General features: G+C 49.3%; 1 protein-coding gene across 1 annotated transcript in view; it reads left to right on the plus strand.

Moving 5' to 3' along the window:
• Positions 1 to 22,646, plus strand: part of trappc10 (trafficking protein particle complex subunit 10) — a 108,268-nt gene that overhangs the window by 59,218 nt on the left and 26,404 nt on the right. The window contains exons 13-20 of the mRNA XM_072585855.1: positions 3,893 to 4,005; positions 4,175 to 4,689; positions 5,553 to 5,694; positions 8,295 to 8,453; positions 9,033 to 9,271; positions 10,769 to 10,869; positions 12,048 to 12,174; positions 18,604 to 18,771. Of these exons, the coding sequence (XP_072441956.1) occupies positions 3,893 to 4,005; positions 4,175 to 4,689; positions 5,553 to 5,694; positions 8,295 to 8,453; positions 9,033 to 9,271; positions 10,769 to 10,869; positions 12,048 to 12,174; positions 18,604 to 18,771 (1,564 nt within the window). The remainder of the gene's footprint in view (positions 1 to 3,892; positions 4,006 to 4,174; positions 4,690 to 5,552; positions 5,695 to 8,294; positions 8,454 to 9,032; positions 9,272 to 10,768; positions 10,870 to 12,047; positions 12,175 to 18,603; positions 18,772 to 22,646) is intronic.

Consider the following 22,646-nt stretch of genomic DNA (forward strand, 5'->3'; position numbering starts at 1 on the left):
TGTGGGTCCCATGCTGGGTGTGAATGGAAAGGGTGTAATTAGTAAGTTTGTAGATAAAGGTAAAAATTGTTGTTGATAACAAGAGGATGGTCTCAGGCTATAGGCTTACATTGATCAGCTGGAAAACCCAGCAGAGCAATGGCCGATAGAATTTAGTTCCATTTGATAAGGGGGAGGTGATGCATTTTGGGAGGTCGAACAAGAGAATGATAGACACAATGAATGAGAGATCCCCAGGGAATATTGAGGAACAAAGGGACCTTGGTGTACAAGTCCATCGATCCCTGAAGGTGTCAGCACCGGGAGACAGGGTGACGAAGAAAGGTTACAGGATGCTTGCTTTCATGAGCTGGGCATAGAATAGAGGAGTAAGGAAATCATGTTACACTTTCTAAAACATAGGATAGACCACAGATGGAATAATGTCTGCAGTTGTGGTCACCACACTATCGGAAGGATGTGATTGTACTGGAAAATGTGCAGAGGAGAATCATCAGGATGTTACCTGGGATGGGAAATCTCAAGTTATGAGGAGAGACTTGATAGACTAGGTTCGTTTTCCCTGGAGCACAGGAGGCTGGGGTGGGGGGGTCTGATTGAGGGATACAAGACGTAGATGAGCAGTTAAAAAGCCAGAACATAGAAGCTATGGGCCAAGTGTGGGCAAATGGGATTAGTGTAGTTTGGTGTTGTGGTTGTGTTCGCCGAGCTGGGAATTTGTGTTGCAGATGTTTCGTCCCCTGTCTAGGTGACATCCTCAGGGCTTGGGAGCCTCCTGTGAAGCGCTTCTGTGATCTTTCCTCCGGCATTTATAGTGGCCTGTCTCTGCCGCTTCCGGTTATCAGTTCCAGCTGTCCGCTGCAGTGGTCGGTATATTGGGTCCAGATCGATGTGTTTGTTGATAGAATCTGTGGATGAGTGCCATGCCTCTAGGAATTCCCTGGCTGTTCTCTGTTTGGCTTGTCCTATAACAGTAGTGTTGTCCCAGTCGAATTAATGTTGCTTGTCATCTGTGTGTGTGGCTACTAAGGATAGCTGGTTGTGTCGTTTCGTAGCTAGTTGGTGTTCATGGATCCCTTTGTGGTGAATTCTCCGTTCGGTGTTCTCTGTACCATCACGTCTAGGAATGGGAGTTAGTTGTCCTTTTCTTCCTCTCTAGTGAATCGGATTCCTGTGAGTGTGGCGTTGATGATCTGGTGTGTGTTCTCTATTTCTGTGTTTTTAATTATTACAAAGGTGTCATCCACGTATCTGACCCAGAGTTTGGGTTGAATTTGCGGTAAGACTGTTTGTTCTAACCTTTGCATTACAGCTTCTGCTATGAGTCCAGAGATCGGTGAGCCCATGGGTGTGCCGTTGATTTGTTCGTATATTTGGTTGTTGAATGTGAAGTGTGTTGTGAGGCACAAGTCCAGTAGTTTAAGTATGCCATCTTTGTTCATAGGTTCAACATTCTGTTGTCTGTTATGTCTGTCCAGCAGGTTGGCGATTGTTTCTTTGGCTAGGGTTTTGTCGATGGAGGTGAATAGTGCCATTACATCGAATGAGACCATAGTTTCTTCCTTGTCTATGTGTATATTTCTGATCATGCCCAAGAATTCCTGTGTCGATTGTATAGATTGTCTGGATCCGCTGATCAGGTGTTTCAGTTTCTGCTGTAGTTCTTTAGCCAGTTTGTGTGATGGTAGTGATACTGTGGGTCTGAGTGGGATGTCTGGTTTGTGCACTTTAGGTAGTCCATAGAATCTGGGGGTGTTGTTGCTTTCAGGTTTCATTCTTTGTAGGTCAGACCTGGTTATCTGTCCATTTTTTTGTAGATTCCTCAGTGTGTTGTTTATCCTATTGGTGAGCTGTGGGATGGGGTCAAACTCCCTCTTTTGGTAGGTGTTGGTATCTGCAAGTAGTTGTTGCGTTTTTTGGGTGTACCCTGCTTTGTCCATGATGACCATCATTCTGCCTTTGTCTGCTGGTAGTATAATTATGTTCTTATCGTTTCTTAGTGATTTTAGTGCTTCCCTCTCCTTGGTGTTGAGGTTATGTGTTTGTTTTTTTCTTGTTATCAGCGGTACGATACTTTGTCTCACAGTTTGTCGTGTCTCTTCTGTCAGTCCATTGTTCCTGAGTGTGCATTCTAGTGCTCCTAGGAAGTCTGCTGTCTTGGCGTCCCTGTGGTTATAGTTGAGTCCCTTGGCCAGTATTGTTCTTTCCGTGTCTGTGAGCTGTCTGTGGGAGAGGTTTCTAACCCAGGTGTGTGTTGTGGTGTCCTCTCTGTTGTGTGTTAGTTTGGCCATTTTCTCTTTTAGTGCCGTTTTTTCTTTTGTGGTGTGTGGTCCTGTTCTGTCCTATGGTGATGGCCTGTTCTATGGTTCGGGTCCATTCCTGATTGGTGGTTTTTTGAAATTAACGATTTTTGGCGCGCAATTCCTTGTCTGTATTTGTGTAGTCTGCTGTGAGCGTCTGTAATCATTACCTGGATCATCCTGAATCCGTTCTGTCTGGCTGTGTCCCTGGCTTGTGGATTGTTGACTGGTGGTCTGTATCTGACACATGGTGGAAGGATTCGATTCTTTCGGCATTCGTGCAGTTGGCACAGGATTCCCATTTCCTGGCATGTCTTAGCGTCTCTCGTCCGTAGGTGTTCAAAGTTTGTGAGAAGATTTGTAGCTCGAGTGCTTGTTGTTGTGGTTCTGTTCACTGAGCTGGGAATTTGTGTTGCAGACGCTTCGTCCCCTGTCTAGGTGACATCCTCAGTGCTTGGGAGCCTCCTGTGAAGTGCTTCTGTGATCTTTCCTCCGACATTTATAGTGATTTATATCTGCTGCTTCCGGTTGTCAGTTCCAGCTGTCCGCTGCAGTGGCCGGTATATTGGGTCCAGGTCAATGTGGTTGTTGATAGAATCTGTATAATAGTACTATGTAATAGTATAATAATAGACAACACTACTACTATAGGACAAGCCAACCAGAGAGCAGCCAGGGAATTCCTAGAGGCATGGCACTCATCCACAGATTCAATCAACAAACACATCGACCTGGACCCAATGTACCGGCCACTGCAGCAGACAGCTGGAACTGACAACCGGAAGCAGCAGATATAAATCACTATAAATGCCAGAGGAAACATCACAGAAGCGCTTCACAGGAGGCTCCCAAGCACTGAGGATGTCACCTAGACAGGGGACGAAACGTCTGCAACACAAATTCCCAGCTCGGCGAACAGAACCACAACAACGAGCACCCGAGCTACAAATCTTCTCACCGTGTAGTTTGGTATTTGTTGGTTAGCATTAGATTGCTGACTTGGAAACCAGGGATGTGGAGCTCCTGGGACTGAGTCCACATGAACAGAGTGGCAGGAGAAGGCTTCCTGATCAAATGACTGTTTGTCTGATCTCCCTCTTGTCAGTGTCAGTGTGATCATTATTACTGCTTGACCTGTGCCTGAAGCATTTGGGGTCTGGGGCAGAATTAGCTGGTTATGTTAATTCAAGATTGAGATCGACAGATTTTTAATCAGGAAGAGAATCTGGGTAATAGAGAAAAGTCAGGAAACTGGAGATCAATCAAAGCCTCACTGAATGGAAGAACAGACTCAGTGGGCTGAATGGCCTACAGATCTGCTCCTACATCTTATGATCTCATGGGGAAGATGAACCAGGATGGGAGTAAGGAAACTCCTGTAAAACATACACTAGCTGGGCGTAATGACCTGCTTATGTTGTAAATTGACTGTAATTCTAGCAATAATTCACTCACTGTTCAATAGTGTCACAATGGGAGTTCTGGTGAAATGTGTGATCGTGTTGGAGTTCAGAGAGTGGCTGGGAGCTGCAGGATTTGGATTTTCTGTTCCATGTCTTGTTCTGCAACTCTCCCTTAATCCGGTTTCACAGCTACCTGCAGACTAGCAGCCTGTTGGCTAGTGATGGGAATCTGATGGACGCAGAACGTGTCCACTTCTGCCAGGAGATTCTGGATCTGGCTCAGCGGCCAGCTAATGGGCAAGGTAAGGCCAGGAAACGTCTACCATCTAAATGCAGAGAGGAATTACACTGCCCTGTTTGATCAGAGGCGTCACTGGGGTTGGGTAGGGTGGGCAGCTCCAGGGTGTGTTTGGTTTGGGGGAGAGGGGTTATCGTACATTGTAACTGCCATGCTGTGCTCTCTATTTTCAGATGACTGGTTGGTGCTGCCCATGGATGGCTTTGTCCAACTGAAGAGGTTATGCTTCAATCCAGCATGTGCTGTGGTGCATGTCGGAGGGTACCTGGACATTGAGCTGACTGTGAACAGCCTCATGCCTCTCCCCATGCACCTCGATCAACTCTCCATTCACCTGCACCTCACTGTGAGCAAAGACCCATCCAAGCGAAGCAGCGAGTTTGGGAGCCGCAATCGGAATATGAGTGGGATCTTCCTGTTCCCAAGTGAGCCCAGTGGCCACGCCTTCCCCCGGAACAACCAGCCTTGTGTGGAGCTGTATGAGCTTTACGACCGGAGCCTGTCAGACAGCTCACTCAACTCCAGCGGTATTATCTGCAAGAACATGCACCTCCTGTTGCGGAGGCAGGAGAGCAGCAGCTCCCTGGAGCGACCCTCTGAACTGCCTCTGGACGATACTGCACACTCCTTACGCACCACCAATATCCTGCTGCAGCCAGGAGCCAACATCATACACTTCAGCACTCAGGCCAGTGCTTTTCCACCCCGCTGACAACCGTTCCGCATTGCTCTTTGTATATACCGGTTAGGGAGGAGCTGGGCTGGGGGAAAGAGAGACAAAGAGCCCCTGAGTGGGGAAAAGGCAACTGTCCACCTGAAATCAGAACAACAGCCAGAGGTAGCAGAGGGGAAGCAGCAATGACAGAGGACACAGAGCTCAGTCAGCAATCAGCAGTCACGAGCAGATCACTCACTTGTTAGGGGACATTTTATGGGTGCCAGTGCCACGACCAGCGAGAAAGTGATGAGAGCAATCAGCACAAGGAACCCTGTACTGCCCAGGGAGGGTCAGTGTGTGTGTGGGACAGTACCCCAGTGAGGGTCAGTGTGTGTGTGTGTGGGACTGTCCCCCAGTGAGGGTCAGTGTGTGTGTGGGACTGTACCCCAGGGAGGGTCAGTGTGTGTGTGTGTGGGACAGTACCCCAGTGAGGGTCAGTGTGTGTGTGTGTGGGACAGTACCCCAGTGAGAGTCATTGTGTGTGGGTCTGTCCCCCAGTGAGGGTCAGTGTGTGTGTGTGGGACTGTCCCCCAGTGAGGGTCAGTGTGTGTGTGTGGGACTGTCCCCCAGTGAGGGTCAGTGTGTGTGTGTGGGACTGTACCCCAGTGAGGGTCAGTGTGTGTGTGTGGGTCTGTCCCCCAGTGAGAGTTATTGTGTGTGTGGGACAGTACCCCAGTGAGGGTCAGTGTGTGTGTGTGGGACTGTCCCCCAGTGAGCGTTCGAGCCTTCAGATGTATGCAGGGTCATGTTGCAGTACCGTGCGGTTGGTGCCTGGTTGGGCGTACGTTGCTGTGTTTTGTTGGAGCCTCATTCCATGTAATTTTTTTGTGTAGGCGAAGGAAGCTGGGATCTCCACCCTGCGCCAGCTCTCTGCCTCTATGGGAGTAGTACAGTTCAGTCTTCCTCACATCTATCCTATCATTCAATACGAAGTATATTCTCAGGAACCTCAGCTCAAAGTAGAGCCAATGACCGGTGAGTCTTGTGGAATTTAATTGAAAGTGGAACATGAGTAGACTATTGAGGCCGTCCAATCTGCTCTGATATTCACTTGGGTCGCAGCCACAAACTCTGTGCCACTTTTCCTCACGATTTCCCTGCCCCTTTATGTCATTGTTTTCCAACAATCTGTTGATTTTTGTCTTAAACCTGCTCCTTGACTGAGCTTCCACAGCTCTCCTGAGGTAGAGGGACCCAAAAGATTGACCACCCACTGAGTGAAGAAATTCCTTCTTGTCTCAGTCTTTATTTCAGGGTAAGGGTAGTCCATTTCTGTCCCCAGGTTTCAAACACTCCAGCCAGGGGAACCCATCTGTCCACATCATGTGGGCACATTCACATCAGTTCCTGTTGCAGCTGTATAAACCTTTAGTTAGGTCACCGTGGAGTACTGTATACCGTTCTGGTCACCACGCAATAGGAAGCATGTGGAGGCTTTGGAGAGGATGCAAAGGAGGTTATACCGGGATGTTGCCTGCTTGGAGGGTGTTATTTATAAGAAGAGGTAAGACAACTAAGATTGCTTTTGCTACAGAATTGGAGGCTGAAGGGTAATCTGTTACAATTCTGACAGGTATGGATAGGGAATAGAGATAGGCAAGCAGATAGGATTAGTTTAGAATGGTATCATGGTCAGCACAGACCTAGTGGGCTGAAGGGTCTGTTCTGTATTCCATCCACCCTGTCATGTTCTGTCATGTCCTGTGAGTGGTTTCAATTAAATCATCTGTCACTTTTCAAAGCTCCAGGGAGTATACACCCAGTTTTCTGAGTGTGTCGCGGTGAGGAGAGGGCTCCCTGAGAGGGTCACGGTGAGGAGAGGGTCGCGGTGAGGAGAGGGCTCCCTGAGAGGGTCGCGGTGAGGAGAGGGTCGCGGTGAGGAGAGGGCTCCCTGAGAGGGTCGCGGTGAGGAGAGGGTCGCGGTGAGGAGAGGGCTCCCTGAGAGGGTCGCGGTGAGGAGAGGGCTCCCTGAGAGGATCACGGGGAGGGGTGTCTGAGAGGGTCACGGTGAGGAGAGGGGTGTCTGAGGGGGTCACGGTGAGGAGAGGGGTGTCTGAGGGGGTCACGGTGAGGAGAGGGGTGTCTGAGAGGATCACTGGGAGGGCTGTCGGAGAGGGTCACGGTGAGAAGAGGGGTGTCTGAGAGGATCACGGGGAGGAGAGGGGTGTCTGAGAGGATCACTGGGAGGGCTGTCGGAGAGGGTCATGGTGAGAAGAGGGGTGTCTGAGAGGATCACGGGGAGGGGTGTCTGAGAGGGTCACGTGGAGGGCTCCCTGAGAGGGTCGCGGTGAGGAGAGGGCCGTGGTGAGGAGAAAGGTGTCTGACGGGGTCACGGGGAGGAGAGGGGTGTCTGAGGGGGTCACGGTGAGGAGACGGGTGTCTGAGGGGGTCACGGTGAGGAGAGGGGTGTCTGAGAGGGTCACGGTGAGGAGAGGGGTCCCTGAGAGGGTCTCTCTGAGGGGAGGGGTCCCTAAGAGTGTCACTGTGAGGTAGAGCCAATTCACTCAAACAAGGGGAAGGCTCCATCTTCTTCAGCACTGAACTAGTTTGCCTGAGAGAGATCGGTGCAGTGCGGCACACTCTCAGTACTGACCCTCTGACAGTGCGGCACTCTCTCAGTACTGACCCTCTGACAGTGGGGCACTCCCTCAGTACTGACCCTCTGACAGTGGGGCACTCCCTCAGTACTGACCCTCTGACAGTGGGGCACTCCCTCAGTACTGACCCTCTGACAGTGGGGCACTCCCTCAGGACTGACCCTCTGACAGTGCGACACTCCCTCAGTACTGACCCTCTGACAGTGCGGCACTCCCTCAGTACTGACCCTCTGACAGTGCGGCACTCTCTCAGTACTGACCCTCTGACAGTGCGGCACTCTCTCAGTACTGACCCTCTGACAGTGGGGCACTCCCTCAGTACTGACCCTCTGACAGTGGGGCACTCTCTCAGGACTGACCCTCTGACAGTGCAGCACTCCCTCAGTACTGACCCTCTGACGGTGCGGCACTCCCTCAGTACTGACCCTCTGATGATGCGGCACTCCCTCAGTACTGACCCTCTGACAGTGCGGCACTCCCTTAGTACTGACCCTCTGACAGTGCAGCACTCCCTCAGTCTGACCCTCTGACCGTGCGGCACTCCCTCAGTACTGACCCTCTGACAGTGCGGCACTCCCTCAGTACTGACCCTCTGACAGTGCGGCACTCCCTCAGTACTGACCCTCTGACAGTGCGGCACTCCCTCAGTACTGACCCTCTGACAGTGCGGCACTCCCTCAGTACTGACCCTCTGACAGTGCGGCACTCCCTCAGTACTGACCCACTGACAGTGCGGCACTCCCTCAGTACTGACCCTCTGACAGTGCGGTACTCCGTCAGTATTTCACTGTGCAATCAACCAGAATTTTGTGCTTTTGTCTCTTGAGTGAGATTTGAAGTGTCCACCATCTGACTCGGTTGAGTGTGTGAACTGTGTTTGAATCCAGGGTGATATGACCGTTCCCGCGGAGTTATTGCAATCGGCCCGTGTTGAATGGCCTGTGCTGAGTAATAACTGTCTGTCTCCCTTTTATTCAGACAACCTCCTGGCAGGTATTTCTCAACAAGTGAAGTTCACCATCCAGACAGGCCATTACTCTGTAAAGAATGGCGACGCACTGCAGCTCAGTATCACTGACACACTGCCAATCCTGCACTCAGCCAGCAGCACTGCCACAGTCTCGACCAATAGTGGGGGTGAGTGAGTCACTGATCGCATCCTCGGAGATTGGGGGGTATACGGGAGCAGCTGTTGGACATTGTCTCAGGCAGTATCTCACAGACCAAATCTCTGTGCCTGTTGCCCAGTCGGGCCCTGAGTTCCATTGTACTGTTAGTGTCACATTCATTTGTAACAACAAGGAGCAAACAGAATATTAAATAATAACAGATCACTTAAAGAATATGAGAGCTGACAGTACTGAAGCATGACTTTTCACATTTCCGGAGAGTATTTGATGGGGAGACAGTGTAGAGGGAGCTTTACTCTGTATCTAACCCTGTGCTGTCCCTGTCCTGGGTGTGTGAGATGGGCGACAGCGTAGAGGCAGCTTTACTCTGTACCTAACCCCATGCTGTCCCTGTCCTGAGAGTGTTTGATGGGGAGACAGTGTAGAGGGAGCTTTACTCTGGCCCTGACAGCATTGTGTTTGTTTCCTAGGAGTGTTGCATTAACAACTTAAATGATGGGGGGTGAGCGGTTTTCCAAGCTCTCAGCTCAGATGATAGTTTTTACAATTTGATTTTAAGGGGAACTGTTCTTTCTATTTTAAATAGACAAAGTCTCTGAGGCTCCGTTATCCATCCAATCATCTGGAAAGATTACCAGTATCTCTCTGCCCCTGGCTGCTGCCTACCATCAGATTGAGTTTGAATTGCGTGTCATCTGTCACCTGCCGTCCACACTGCCAACGCCCCCTGACTCTGAGAGACCCAGCACTGAGATAAAAGCAGCTCGCAGAGGACTCGACAAAACTAAATTGGAGAGCCCGTGTATGACCTCTATCGAGCAGAAGGTCAATCAGAGGGAGAGGGCAACAGCTGGGCTGGGTGGGGTGGGGAGGGGTTGTGTGTGGTGAGGGGACTCTGTATGGGGGTCTCTGTCTGTGTGTGTGGTTTTGGCGTGGGTGAGGGGAGGGTGGGTGGAAAATGGAATGTTATCAGAGGAACTGGGAGGGGGAGGCAGTTGTTGGGGCAGGAGATAGGGAAAGGGTTGTTGGCAAGGGAAGTGGGTCTCAACACTTCTGGCAATGTTTCCCAAACCCCTCCTGTAACCTCAGGCCTGACGTCTCCTGTCACTCCCCACACTCCACCATTCCTCCCTCTGCCACCTGGAACAGGCTGTTGGTCATGGGGTGGGGGTGCTTACAGATTGTGTGGCGATCATTTCAGGGAGAGTTTATATTTTAGTAATGGGTTAGATGGGGTTGTTGAGTTTAGTTTGGGATGGTAGGGAAATGTCAGCTCATCTGGAAATGGCAGCTCATTTGGGATGATGTTGGTGTGGGGGTCTGTCAATTTGTGTATGTTGGGTTTGGGGGGATGGGCTGTTGGGTTTGGGGGGGATGGGCTATTGGGTTTGGGGGGGATGGGCTGTTGGGTTTGTGGGGGATGGGCTGTTGGGTTTGGGGGGGATGGGCTGTTGGGTTTGGGGGGGGATGGGCTGTTGGTTTGGGGGGGATGGGCTGTTGCGTTTGGGGGGGATGGGCTGTTGGGTTTGGGGAGTGGGCTGTTGGTTTGGTGGGGATGGGCTGTTTGGTTTGGTGGGGATGGGCTGTTGGGTTTGGGGAGTGGGCTGTTGGGTTTGGGGAGTGGGCTGTTGGGTTTGGGGGGATGGGCTGTTGGTTTGGGGGGGATGGGCTGTTTGGTTTGGGGGGGATGGGCTGTTGGGTTTGGGGAGTGGGCTGTTGGGTTTGGGGGGATGGGCTGTTGCGTTTGGGGAGTGGGCTGTTAGTTTGGGGGGGGTGGGCTGTTGGGTTTGGGGAATGGGCTGTTGGTTTGGGGGGGGATGGGCTGTTTGGTGGGGATGGGCTGTTGGGTTTGGGGAGTGGGCTGTTGGGTTTGGGGGGGATGGGCTGTTTGGTTTGGGGGGGATGGGCTGTTGGGTTTGGGGAGTGGGCTGTTGGGTTTGGGGAGTGGGCTGTTGGGTTTGGGGGGATGGGCTGTTGCGTTTGGGGAGTGGGCTGTTGGGTTTGGGGAGTGGGCTGTTGGTTTGGGGGGGGATGGGCTGTTGGGTTTGGGGGAGTGGGCTGTTGGGTTTGGGGGAGTGGGCTGTTGGGTTCGGGGGGATGGGCTGTTGGGTTCGGGGGGATGGGCTGTTGGGTTTGGGGGGATGGGCTGTTGGGTTTGGGGGGATGGGCTGTTGGTTTCGGGGGGATGGGCTGTTGGTTTCGGGGGGATGGGCTATTGGGTTCGGGGGGATGGGGTGTTGGGTTCGGGGGGATGGGCTGTCTATGTGGTCTGTCCTTGTGTTGTGGTCATGTTGGTAACAGCTCTCTGTTTGTGTAATGCAGATCACCGTCGACTGCCCCTGGTCCATTTACTCTTCGCTGGTCTCCTTGACCTTCAACATTCCGTTCAGTGCTAAACATTTACTCCTGTCATCAGGCCGAAGGTAAAGCCCTTCCTTATGCTCATTCCAGTCTTTGGGAATGTTGACTGAGTGGGGAGGGGAGTAGAAGAAATTGGGGATTAGTAGTAATTGGAGCCGGGGGTGAGAGCGAGAGTGGGGACAGAGCTGGCGAGATGGTGTGGGGGACAAAGCCGGGGTGGGGGGGAGGGAGGGAGGGAGTGGGAGAACAGAGCCGGGTGGGAGGGGAGGGAGAGTGGGGGACGGAGCCGGGGTGGAAGGGAAGGAGGGGGCTGGGTGGAGAGCGGGGCGGGGGGGGCAGAGTGGGGGACAGAGCCAGGGTGGAGGGGGGAGAGCAGGGGTGGGGGAAACGGAGCCAGGAGGGGGGGGAGAATGGAGCCGGGGTGGAGGGGAGGGAGGAAGCTGGGGGGGGTGGGGGTGGTGGGGGGGAAGAGGGGGGGAGAGTGGGGACAGAGCCGGGAGGGGGAGAGCCGGCGGGGGGGAGGGGGTGGGTTGGTGCCAGGGGGGATAGGGGGAGAATGGGGGTTAGAGTCAAGGTGAAGAGGGGGAAAGTGGAAGTTAGAGCCTGGGGGGAGAGGGGAAAGAGTGGGGTCAGAGGCGGGGGGGAGAGGGTGAGTGAGGTGTCTGGGGGAAGAGGTGTATTAGGGGCAAAAAAAATCTGCAGATGCTGGAATCCAAGGTGGAAAGGCAGGAGGCTGGGAGAACACAGCCAGCCAGGCAGCATCAGGAGAAAGAGAGGTCGACATTTTAGGTGTAACCCTTCTCTAAGTCCTGATGCTGTGTGGCTTGCTGTATTGTTGCAGGCTCCTGCTCCTCTATTCTGGTATTCGAGGCAGTCCATAGAAGGTTCCCTCAGCTGAACCTGAGCAGGGAGGGATTGTTTTATGAGGAGAGATGAGTGGTTGGGCCTGTACTCATTCGGCTTTAGAAGAACAAGAGGTGACCTTATAGTCCAGATGCTGTAGACAGGTTATTTCTCCTTGTGGGGGAATCTAGGACCAAAGGGCATAATCTCAGAATGTGAGTCGCTCATTTAAGACAGAGGTGAGGAAATATATTTTTCCTTGTATAATGTTATATAATGGAACAATATGGACTCGTATGGTCAAATTTGTGTGACTGGCTATACTGAGTATTTTGATTTGTTCCAGTGGGTCTCCTCTGCATAATGCATCTCTCTCTCTCTCTTTATTGCTCTGTAGGAAATATCTGCAAGTGTGTGTTCACAACTTGTCTGAAATTGGGTTCCAGTTATTTGACCCTCAGTTGGAAGAAGTCACAAAGAACTCAGATCTGACCTTTGTGTCATTGAATTCCCTCAAACAGCAGGTAAGACTCCTACAGTCTGGAAGAAGGTTTACCTCGAACTCAGATTGAAACTCTCTGGTTTCCCACTCTGTTCCCCTGGACAGAAGGTACAGGAAATTGTGGGGGTTTGATTTGCCAACGGTCAAGTCCTGTCCTCTTGGGAGTGAGATCAGATGCTGGGCCACTGACCCCTTCCCCCAGCCTGAAGTGCGATTGTCATTTCAACACTGGGCGAGGCCATTCATCTACTATCCCTGTGCCCTCCAATTCCATTGTCTTATTCCTCCCCTACATTCTTTCTAGTCATTGTACTCTTTATTCCATAGCCCTTAAAATGAAGTGAGATATATCAATTACTGTTCCAATAATCGGGTAAAAACATCATCATTACTTACCTTCATTCTGCCAGTGGTAATCTCAACCTGCATCCTGGTAACTGATTCACTAACCAGTGGAAATCTCAACCTGCATCCTGGTAACTGATTCACTAACCAGTGATCATCCTCAATCAGTGTCCCCAATTACTGATTCACTTTTCATGAAGGTTCATGGTGTTTTATTGTTGTTGTTATAAATTTGGAAGCTTGGGTTCTGAAGTAAACCGAACCAGATGTGGATTTATGTTTGATTTGCATTTCTCTTTGTATGTGTTAAGGTTTATGTGTAAAGATTTCATTCCATTTGTAAGTTGTATGCATGGTGCAGTTGTCCAGAAATTTACTTACAAGAAGACTTAGAAGCAATGCCTAAGAGAGAAAAAAAAATAAGTTATTGCACAGCAGCAAAGTGTCCTGTGACATGGGGAGACAGGTATAGGACTTCTTAGAGTCATAGGTTCATACAACACAGAAACAGACCCTTCGGTCCAACTCATCCATGCCGACCAGATTTCCCAAACTAGTCCCGTTTAACTGCATTTGGCCCATAACTCTAAAGTTTTCCTATTCATGTAACTGTCCAAATGTCTTTTAAATGCTGTAAACTGTACCTGCACTGAGAGCCATCCTGAAGCTCTGACTATGTAGGTCATTCAGGGATGAATAGCCAGTGAGAAAAGCAGTGCAGTTTAGCAGTCTGCAGAACAGTCAGGGCAGGAGAGCAGAAGTTCTGAATAGTTTAATGTCAGTACGGGGAAGGGGAAGGGATGGCTGAGTGGTATTATCACTGGACTGTTAACCCAGAGATCCAGGTCATGTCCTGGGGACTTGGGCTTGAATCCTGCTACAGCAGGTGGTGGAATTTGAATTCAATAAAAATCTGGAATTAAGAATCTGACAATGACCACGAAACCATTGTTGGAAAAACCCATCTGGTTCGTTTAATGTCCTTGAGGGAAGGAAACTGCCATCCTTACCCGGTCTGGCCTACATGTAACTCCAGACCCACAGCAATGGGGTTGACTCTTAACCATCTTCTGGGCAATTAGGGATGGGCCGTCAGTGCTGACCTAGCCAGCAACACCCTCTTCCCATGAATGAATAAAGAAACAAAAAGTTTCAGCATCAACATGCAGTAGAAGAGGGGTTGAAGGAATCGATGTTCTGAAGTCAATGGTTTCAGGGTGTCCTGAACGAAGTGGACAGTATTAAATATCAGATTCAACTTCAGCAATCCAAGTCCACGGTATAGGTTGGGGTGGGTGGGGGGGGGGATGCGGGGGATGCGGAGCAGGTCAAAAACTCTCACTGAGTTACAAACAGTTGTAACTTTCATCTACAAATTACTGTTACACGCCACATTCTCAGTGGATGATTAACCTATCACTAACTTTCGTAAGTAATGTGTTCTAATTCCTAACTAAATGTTTAAACCTGGCTGCGCAATCTCAAAACGAAATCTAACCTTCCTACAGTTCAGCAGATAAATTTATTCAAAGCTAAATCCATGCTTCCTGATAAAAATAATTAACATATTTTCCTAACAGTGTCACATTATAGTTGAAGTCCCTAACTGTTTAATTACATGCTATTTATTGAGAGCTAATGTCTTGATTGATCAGAAGGTGCAAATCTGACCCCCGACTTCACAAATGTGACCTGACTGTGATCCTGGTCAGCGTCCTGGTACTCCTATAAAAGGTTTATTGACTGGTACTAACAGGGTTTTGAGTTCTGACCTGAAGCTATGTGGAGACCCTGCTATTTTTGGGAGTCCTCTGTGCTCAATTGCACTTAATCTCAGAGCGTTACATTCAAGAGACAACTTTTCCTTCGTCAAAGGGGAAGGGTCATCCTTTGAGTCTTCCACTTCCTGCTCTGGGATGTCTGTGCAATGTGGTAATGTTCCACACTATGGCCTATTGGGCTTGATCTGTTTGTATTCCTTTTCTCACCATTATAATATTTTATTTTGTTTAATTTTACTTTATTTCATCATTAAATCGGTGATGGCAATCACTCACTAATGAACCTGATTTACCCACCGGGGAAATTCCGTGTCACTGGTCCTGGGCTCTGTGGGTCTTGTGTAGCTGATAGGCCCAATGCTCCAACCACACCTTGGGCAGGTGTTTCCAGGAGGTGGAGTTGGTCCTTGGCCTTGAGATCCCTGGCATTCCTTTCTTCGAATCCTTTTCTGTATTTCCGTTTGCTGCTGGGTGTTTTCAAAGAATTAGGTCCTTTTGGATTGGAGCTTCCTCCAAGTCGGTTTCTTCTGAGCGAGGGTCTCCCATGCATTGACATCCATGTTAGATTTCTACAGGAAACCTTCAGGAAGACTTTGTAATGCTTCCTCTGTCCTCCTGTTATCCGAGTGCCTGTTCCGAGCTGGGTCAAAATGGCTTGCTTTGGCAGTAGGAACTCCAGTGTCGGAGTTCCTGAGGCCGGCCCAGCGGAGTTAGTCATAGAGACATAGAGATGTACAGCCCTGAAACAGACCCTTCCGTCCATGCCGACCAGATATCCTAAATTAATCTAGTCCCATTTGCCGTATCCCTCAAAACCCTTCCGATTTGGATGCTTTTTAAATATTGCAATTGTACCAGCTACCACCACTTCCTCTGGCAGCTCATTCCATACCACCCTCTGTGTGAAAAAGTTGCCCCTTTGGTCTCTTTTATATCTTTCCCCTCTCACCCTAAACCTATGCCCTCTAGTTCTGGTCTCCCCACTCCAGGAAACTACCTTGTCTATTTATCCTATCCATGTCCTTCATGATTTTATAAACCTCTATAAGGTCACCCCTCAGCCTCCAATGCTTAAGGGAAAACAGCCCCAGCCTGTTCAGCCTCTCCCTATAGCTCGAACCCTCCAGCCCCGGCAACATCCTTGTGAATTTTTTCTGAACCCTTTTAAGTTTCACACCATCTTTCCAATAGGAAGAAGACCAGAATTGCACGCAATATTCCAACAGTGGCTTAACCAATGTCCTGTACAGCTGCATCATGACCTCCCAACTCCTGTACTCAATACTCTGACCAATAAAGGAAAGCATACCAAACGCCTTCTTCACTATCCAATCTACCTGCAACTCCACTTTCAAGGAGCTATGAACCTGCACTCCAAAGTCTCTTTGTTCAGCAACACTCCCAAGGACCTTACCATTAAGTGTATAAGTCCTGCTAAGATTTGCTTTCCTAAAATGCAGCACCTCACATTTATCTAAATTAAACTCCATCTGCCACTCCTCAGCCCATTGGCCCAACTGGTGAGAATCCTGTTATAATCTGAGGTAACCTTCTTCACTGTCCACTACACCTCCAATTTTGGTGTCATCTGCAAACTTACTAACTGTACCTCCTGTGTTTGCATCCAAATCATTTATATAGATGACCAGCAATAGTAGACCCAACACCGTTCCTTGTGGCACTCTATTGGTCGCTGACCTCCAGTCTGAAAAACAACCCTCCACCACCACCACCCTCTGTATTCTACCTTCAAGCCAGTACTATATTCACATGGCTAGTTCTCCCTGTATTCTATGAGCTCTAACCTTGCTAACCACTCTCCCATGGGGAACCTTGTCGAACACCTTACTGAAGTCCATATAGATCACGTCCACTGCTCTGCCCTCAATTAATCCTCTTTGTTACATCTTCAGAAAATTCCATCAAGTTTGTGAGACATGATTTTCCACACACAAAACCATGTTGACTATCCCTAATCAATCCTTGCCTTTCCAAGGAATCCTCGGGATTCCCTCCAATGACTTGCCCACCACCAGTTTCTGATGATCATAGACTTGATGCTGGTGCTGTTGGCTGCTTCAATGACCCTGATGTTCGTACAGCGATCCTCCCAGCTGATGCAGAGGGTCTCTGTCAACACATTGATGGGACTTCTCTAGGACCTTGAGGTGGAGTCTATTCACAGTCCAAGTTTCTGAGCCATGTCGAAGAGTTGGAAGGATAACTGCTGTCCTGTACAAAGAAAGGGGAGCGGTCAGCTCTCTAGCTGAGCTGAGCTGAGCAGTTTTAGTTCAGTCTTGAACTGGGAAGTTCAACTGGGAACTGTGTGAAAACTCTCTCTCTTTTTCTGCTCTTCAACTTCAACCTGTCAGCATGTGTTCCATTTATACTGGTATTTAAAGGGAGTTTGTTCATTGGGATTGTTGGGTATATTCACAACAGTATAATTAAGTCTAGTTTGGATAGATTGAGTTCTGTCGCGGTCCTTTATTCTGTTCTTTGTGTTTCATTGTGTAATTTTGTGAATAAACTTTTATCTGTTTTAAAATTGAATAATCAACCGAGCTAACTTACTCCGGGTAGTTTTCACTGTACACTTCCCGAAACAAATTGCAAAGTTACGGTCTGGGGCTGCCTGTTTAAGAATGTTTTGAGTGGTCTGGCCTAGTCTATAACAGTAGCTAGAGAGTCACGAGGTGATCGTTACTGACTATAGGAGTGTCTGAGATTCTGTTGACAAGTTCATTCTTGATGGCAAATCCAGTTCCCTGGGTCTGAGGTTCATCCTTTGGTTTCCCTCTCCTGGAGAAGGTGTGACCACCATCACCTGTTACTCAGACACTGATATCAGCTGCTCCACGAGTCTCCTGCAGGGCAGTGACATCAGTGTCTGAGTAACAGGCAGCAAGGTGAGCTCTTTGTTCCAGACAATCGTTTCGGTGATTGTCCATGAGAATCGAGGTTGACTTTGGTTTTCAGGCTGCAGATGATGTGGTTCTCCAGCTCGGTTGGTGATGAGACTGACTGATTATATTTGGGGCACCTTTTCTCACCGCTACCCCATGTGGGGTGAACAGAGTAAATCATGAAGAAGGATACTCAGTCGGGAAGGAAGCTGCCAAGATCCTATTCTGTTCCTGTTCCAAGAGGGTCCTGAGTCAAACTCCACCAGCAATGTGTCGGTCTGAAACTAGGAACTTTGAGATCTCTTGATCCTGTCCCTATCACCCCTCTCCAATCACTACAAGCCTGTGCTGTGTTTGTGTGGGGGCTGGACCCCTCTAAGTAGACATGTTGTGTCCAACATCTTTTAACATAGAGTTGCTGTGGCACATCAGCAGACATATGATTCTTGACAGAAGCTAGATCCTGTTCCAATGGCAAGGAACGTTGATGACAGGGGATCTTATCCACTGCAGCTGTTGATATCACACTAATATCTTCTGTCTGGATCGCTGTTGAAGACTTGTGTTGGATCGTATTTTGTCCGGTTCTTCCCCTCTGACCGTACCATCATGGGTGACCGTGTGAGTTGAGAACTCTGAACTGTATCATTTGAACCTCTCCAGCACAGTAGGATTGCAATTCATGAAAAGCTCTCACTAACTCATTTCAGGTAGGGTTATAAGGGTTTTCCCCCCTTACATCTGTAATAAATGTTGATTTTTATTTTTATTAAAGGGCGTTAGTAGCCTTGTGATTATGTTCAGTGACTCAACACTATAGTAACCACATTATAACATCAGTTCACTCTGGGATCTGTCCTGTCCAGTATCACCATCAGCTGGGATCATAAACACAAGGTGGGGGGTCGGGGGGGGGGGTGAAGAGACGAATGAATTTTTCAGCTTCTAGTATCCTCTGTGATTTGAGAATCCCAGTCACGGAGCAGGTTCAAGACAGAAATCAATCAGGTTCTGGAGGTTAATGACGCCAGGGGAATTGGAGAGAGTGTGGGAAGGAGAAGCTGTGATCTCATTGAATGGAGCAGCAGTCTCAAGGGGCTGAATGGCCTACTCCTGTTTCTGTGATTCCATGTTGGTGTTGGCCTTGTCTCCTTGTTGGATGTAGAAGATTTTGGAGCAGTCCTCAGCCCTTTGACCCATTGAATCTGCTCTGCCATTGGCTTATGACTGATATGTTTCAGAACCCCATTCTCCTACCTCCTCTTTTGATCACTTTGCCAATCAAGAACCTATCCATCTTTGTCTTAAATATACTCAGTGACTTAGCTTCCATATCCTCCTGCTACAATGAGCTTCACAGATTGCCTACCCTCTGGCTGAAGAAATATGATCAACCTCTGCTCTGTTTTATTTTATCAGCACATTTACAGCAAGCAAGCCGTGTTCTTCGTGTGGGAGTTAAAGTGGAGCCAGGATCCAGGAGCCTACCTTCACTGCCAATTCAGTGTGGCCTTCACACCACTAACGGGCCAGGAATTGAGCTTGATCAAACCATTCACCTACCAGCTCAAACTGGACAATTTCTGCGTAAGTCTTTGAATCAACTCACCAACCCTAGTAACTATAGTCCGGTGAGTCTCACTTCTGTGTGGGCAAAGTCTTAGAGAGAATTGTAAGGGATAGGATTTATGAACATCCGGATAGGAATAATGTGATCAAGGATAGTCAACATGGTTTTGTGAAGGGCAGATCGTGCCTCACAAACCTTATTGAATTCTTTGAGAAGGTGACTAAGGAGGTGGACGAGGGTAAAGCGGTAGATGTGGTGTATATGGATTTTAGTAAGGTGTTTGATAAGGTTCCCCATGGTAGGCTACTGTAAAAAATACGGAGGTATGGCATTGAGGGTGAGTTGGAGGTTTGGATTAGGAATTGGCTGGCTGGAAGAAGACAGAGGGTAGTAGTTGATGGTAAAGGTTCATCTTGGAGTGCAGTTACTAGCGGTGTTCCGCAAGGATCTGTTTTGGGACCATTGGTGTTTGTCATTTTTATAAATGACCTGGAGGAGGGGCTAGAAGGTTGGGTGAGCAAGTTTGCGGATGATACGAAAGTCAGTGGAGTTGTTGACAGTGAGGAAGGATGTGTCAGGTTACAGCGGGATATAGATAAGTTGCAGAGCTAGACAGAAAGGTGGCAAATGGAGTTCAATGTGGGTAAGTGTGAAGTGATTCACTTTGGTAAGAGTAACAAGAAGATGGGGTACTGGGCTAATGGTCGGATACTTGGTAGTGTGGATGAGCAGAGGGATCTTGGTGTCCATGTACACAGATCTCTGAAAGTTGCCACCCAGGTAAATAGTGCTGTGAAGAAGGCATATGGCGTACTGGCTTTTATTGATAGAGGAATTGAGTTCCGGAGTCCTGAGGTCATGTTGCAGTTGTATAAGACTCTGGTGCGGCCGCATCTGGAATATTGTGTGCAGTTTTGGTCGCCATACTATAGGAAGGATGTGGAGGCACTGGAACGGGTGCAGAGGAGGTCTACCAGGATGTTGCCTGGTATGGGAGGAAGATCGTATGAGGAAAGGCTGAGGCACTTGGGGCTGTTTTCATTGGAGAAAAGAAGGTTTAGGGGTGACTTGATAGAGGTGTACAAGATGATTAGGGGTTTAGATAGGGTTGACCATGAGAACCTTTTTCCACGTATGGAGTCAGCTATTACGAGGGGGCATAGCTTTAAATTAAGGGGTGGTAGGTATAGGACAGATGTTAGGGGTAGATTCTTTACTCAGCGAGTCGTGAGTTCATGGAATGCCCTGCCAGTAGCAGTGGTGGACTCTCCCTCTTTATGGGTATTTAAACGAGCATTGGATAGGCATATGGAGGATAGTGGGTTAGTGTAGGTTAGGTGGGCTTGGATCGGCGCAACATCGAGGGCCAAAGGGCCTGTACTGCGCTGTATTGTTCTATGTTTAGGGCGTTGTGGGTCAGGGATAAACCTGCACGTTCAGGAGCTGCACAGACCACGATGACCATGTTAAATGAAAGGCTCAGACAGTTGGAGATTATTCCCAATGTTTCCCTTTGATACAAAAATTTCCTTCGCCGCAATTTGTGGGGGACAGAGGTGTAATGGTAATGTCACTGACTTCTGTCAGGATTCTCATGCTGATGGTCTGAGAACACGAATTCGAAACAAACTCCTCCCCTATCATGACCCTGTACCATGCCCCACCTGAACCTGTAACAGTGTTCCCCCCTGACCCTGTACTGTGCTGTGACAGTGCTCCCCGCCCCCCCCCGACCCTGTACTGTGCTGTAACAGTGCTCCCCCCCTGACCCTGTACTGTGTTGTAACAGTGCTCCCCCCCCGACCCTGTACTGTGCTGTAACAGTGTTCCCCCCCCTGACCCTGTACTGTGTTGTAACAGTGCTCCCCCCCCCGACCCTGTACTGTGCTGTAACAGTGTTCCCCCCCCCCCGAGCCTGTACTGTGCTGTAACAGTGCTGCCCCCCCCGACCCTGTACTGTGCTGTAACAGTGTTCCTCCCCTGACCCTGTACTGTGCTGTAACAGTGCTCCCCCCCCGACCCTGTACTGTGCTGTAACAGTGCCCCCCCCTGACCCTGTACTGTGCTGTAACAGTGTTCCCCCCTGACCCTGTACTGTGCTGTAACAGTGCCCCCCGCCTGACCCTGTACTGTGCTGTAACAGTGTTCCCCCCTGACCCTGTACTGTGCTGTAACAGTGCTCCCCCCCTGACCCTGTACTGTGTTGTAACAGTGTTCCCCCCCCCCGAGCCTGTACTGTGCTGTAACACTGTTGCCCCCCCCCCGACCCTTTACTGTGCTGTAACAGTGTTCCCCCCTTGACCCTGTACTGTGCTGTAACAGTGCTCCCCTCCCTGACCCTGTACTGTGCTGTAACAGTGTTCTCCCCTGACCCTGTACTGTGCTGTAACAGTGTTCACCCCTGACCCTGTACTGTGCTGTAACAGTGTTCACCCCTGACCCTGTACTGTGCTGTAACAGTGTTCTCCCCTGACCCTGTACTGTGCTGTAACAGTACTCCCCCCCCCCCCCCCCCCCCCCCGACCCTGTACTGTGCTGTAACAGTGTTCCCCCCCCCGACCCTGTACTGTGCTGTAACAGTGCTCCCCCCCCCCCGACCCTGTACTGTGCTGTAACAGTGTTCTCCCCTGACCCTGTACTGTGCTGTAACAGTGTTTTCCCCCCCGACCCTGTACTGTGCTGTAACAGTGTTCTCCCCTGACCCTGTACTAGCAAACGTGGTTCCCTTGTTCAAGAAGGGGAGTAGGGATAATCCTAGTAACTATAGGCCAGTGAGTCTCACTTCTGTTGTGGGCAAAGTCTTAGAGAGAATTGTAAGGGATAGGATTTATGCACATCTGGATAAGAATGATGTGATCAAGGATAGTCAGCATGGTTTTGTGAAGGGCAGGTCGTGCCTCACAAACCTTATTGAATTCTTTGAGAAGGTGACTAAGGAGGTAGATGAGGGGAAAGCGGTAGATGTGGTATATATGGATTTTAGTAAGGCGTTTGATAAGGTCCCCCATGGTAGGCTACTGCAGAAAATACAGAGATATGGCATTGAGGGTGAGTTGGAGGTTTGGATTAGGAATTGGCTCTCTGGAAGAAGACAGAGGGTAGTAGTTGATGGCAAAGGTTCATCTTGGAGTGCCGTCACTAGCGGTGTTCCGCAAGGATCTGTTTTGGGACCATTGCTGTTTGTCATTTTTATAAATGACCTGGAGGAAGGGTTAGAAGGTTGGGTGAGCAAGTTTGCGGATGATACGAAAGTCGGAGGAGTTGTAGACAGTGAGGAAGGATATGGCAGGTTACAGCGGGATATAGAGAAGCTGCAGAGCTGGGCAGAAAGGTGGCAAATGGAGTTCAATGTAGCTAAGTGTGAAGTGATTCACTTTGGTAAGAGTAATAAAAAGATGGATTACTGTGCTAATGGTAGACTACTTGGTAGTGTGGAAGAGCAGAGGGATCTTGGTGTCCATGTACACAGATCTCTGAAAGTTGCCACCCAGGTAAATAGTGCAGTGAAGAAGGCATATGGCGTACTGGCTTTTATTGGTAGAGGAATTGAGTTCCGGAGTCCTGAGGTCATGCTGCAGTTGTATAAGACTCTGGTGCGGCCGCATCTGGAATATTGTGTGCAGTTTTGGTCGCCATACTATAGGAAGGATGTGGAGGCACTGGAACGGGTGCAGAGGAAGTTTACCAGGATGTTGCCTGGTATGGTAGGAAAATCCTATGAGGAAAGGCTGAGGCACTTGGGGTTGTTTTCATTGGAGAAAAGAAGGTTTAGGGGTGATTTGATAGAGGTGTACAAGATGATTAGGGGGTTAGATAGGGTTGACAGTGAGAACCTTTTTCCACGTATGGAGTCAGCTATTACAAGGGGGCATAGCTTTAAATTAAGGGGGGG

Source organism: Chiloscyllium punctatum, chromosome 15 (assembly GCF_047496795.1).
Source record: "Chiloscyllium punctatum isolate Juve2018m chromosome 15, sChiPun1.3, whole genome shotgun sequence".
NCBI classification, from domain to species: Eukaryota; Metazoa; Chordata; class Chondrichthyes; order Orectolobiformes; family Hemiscylliidae; genus Chiloscyllium; species Chiloscyllium punctatum.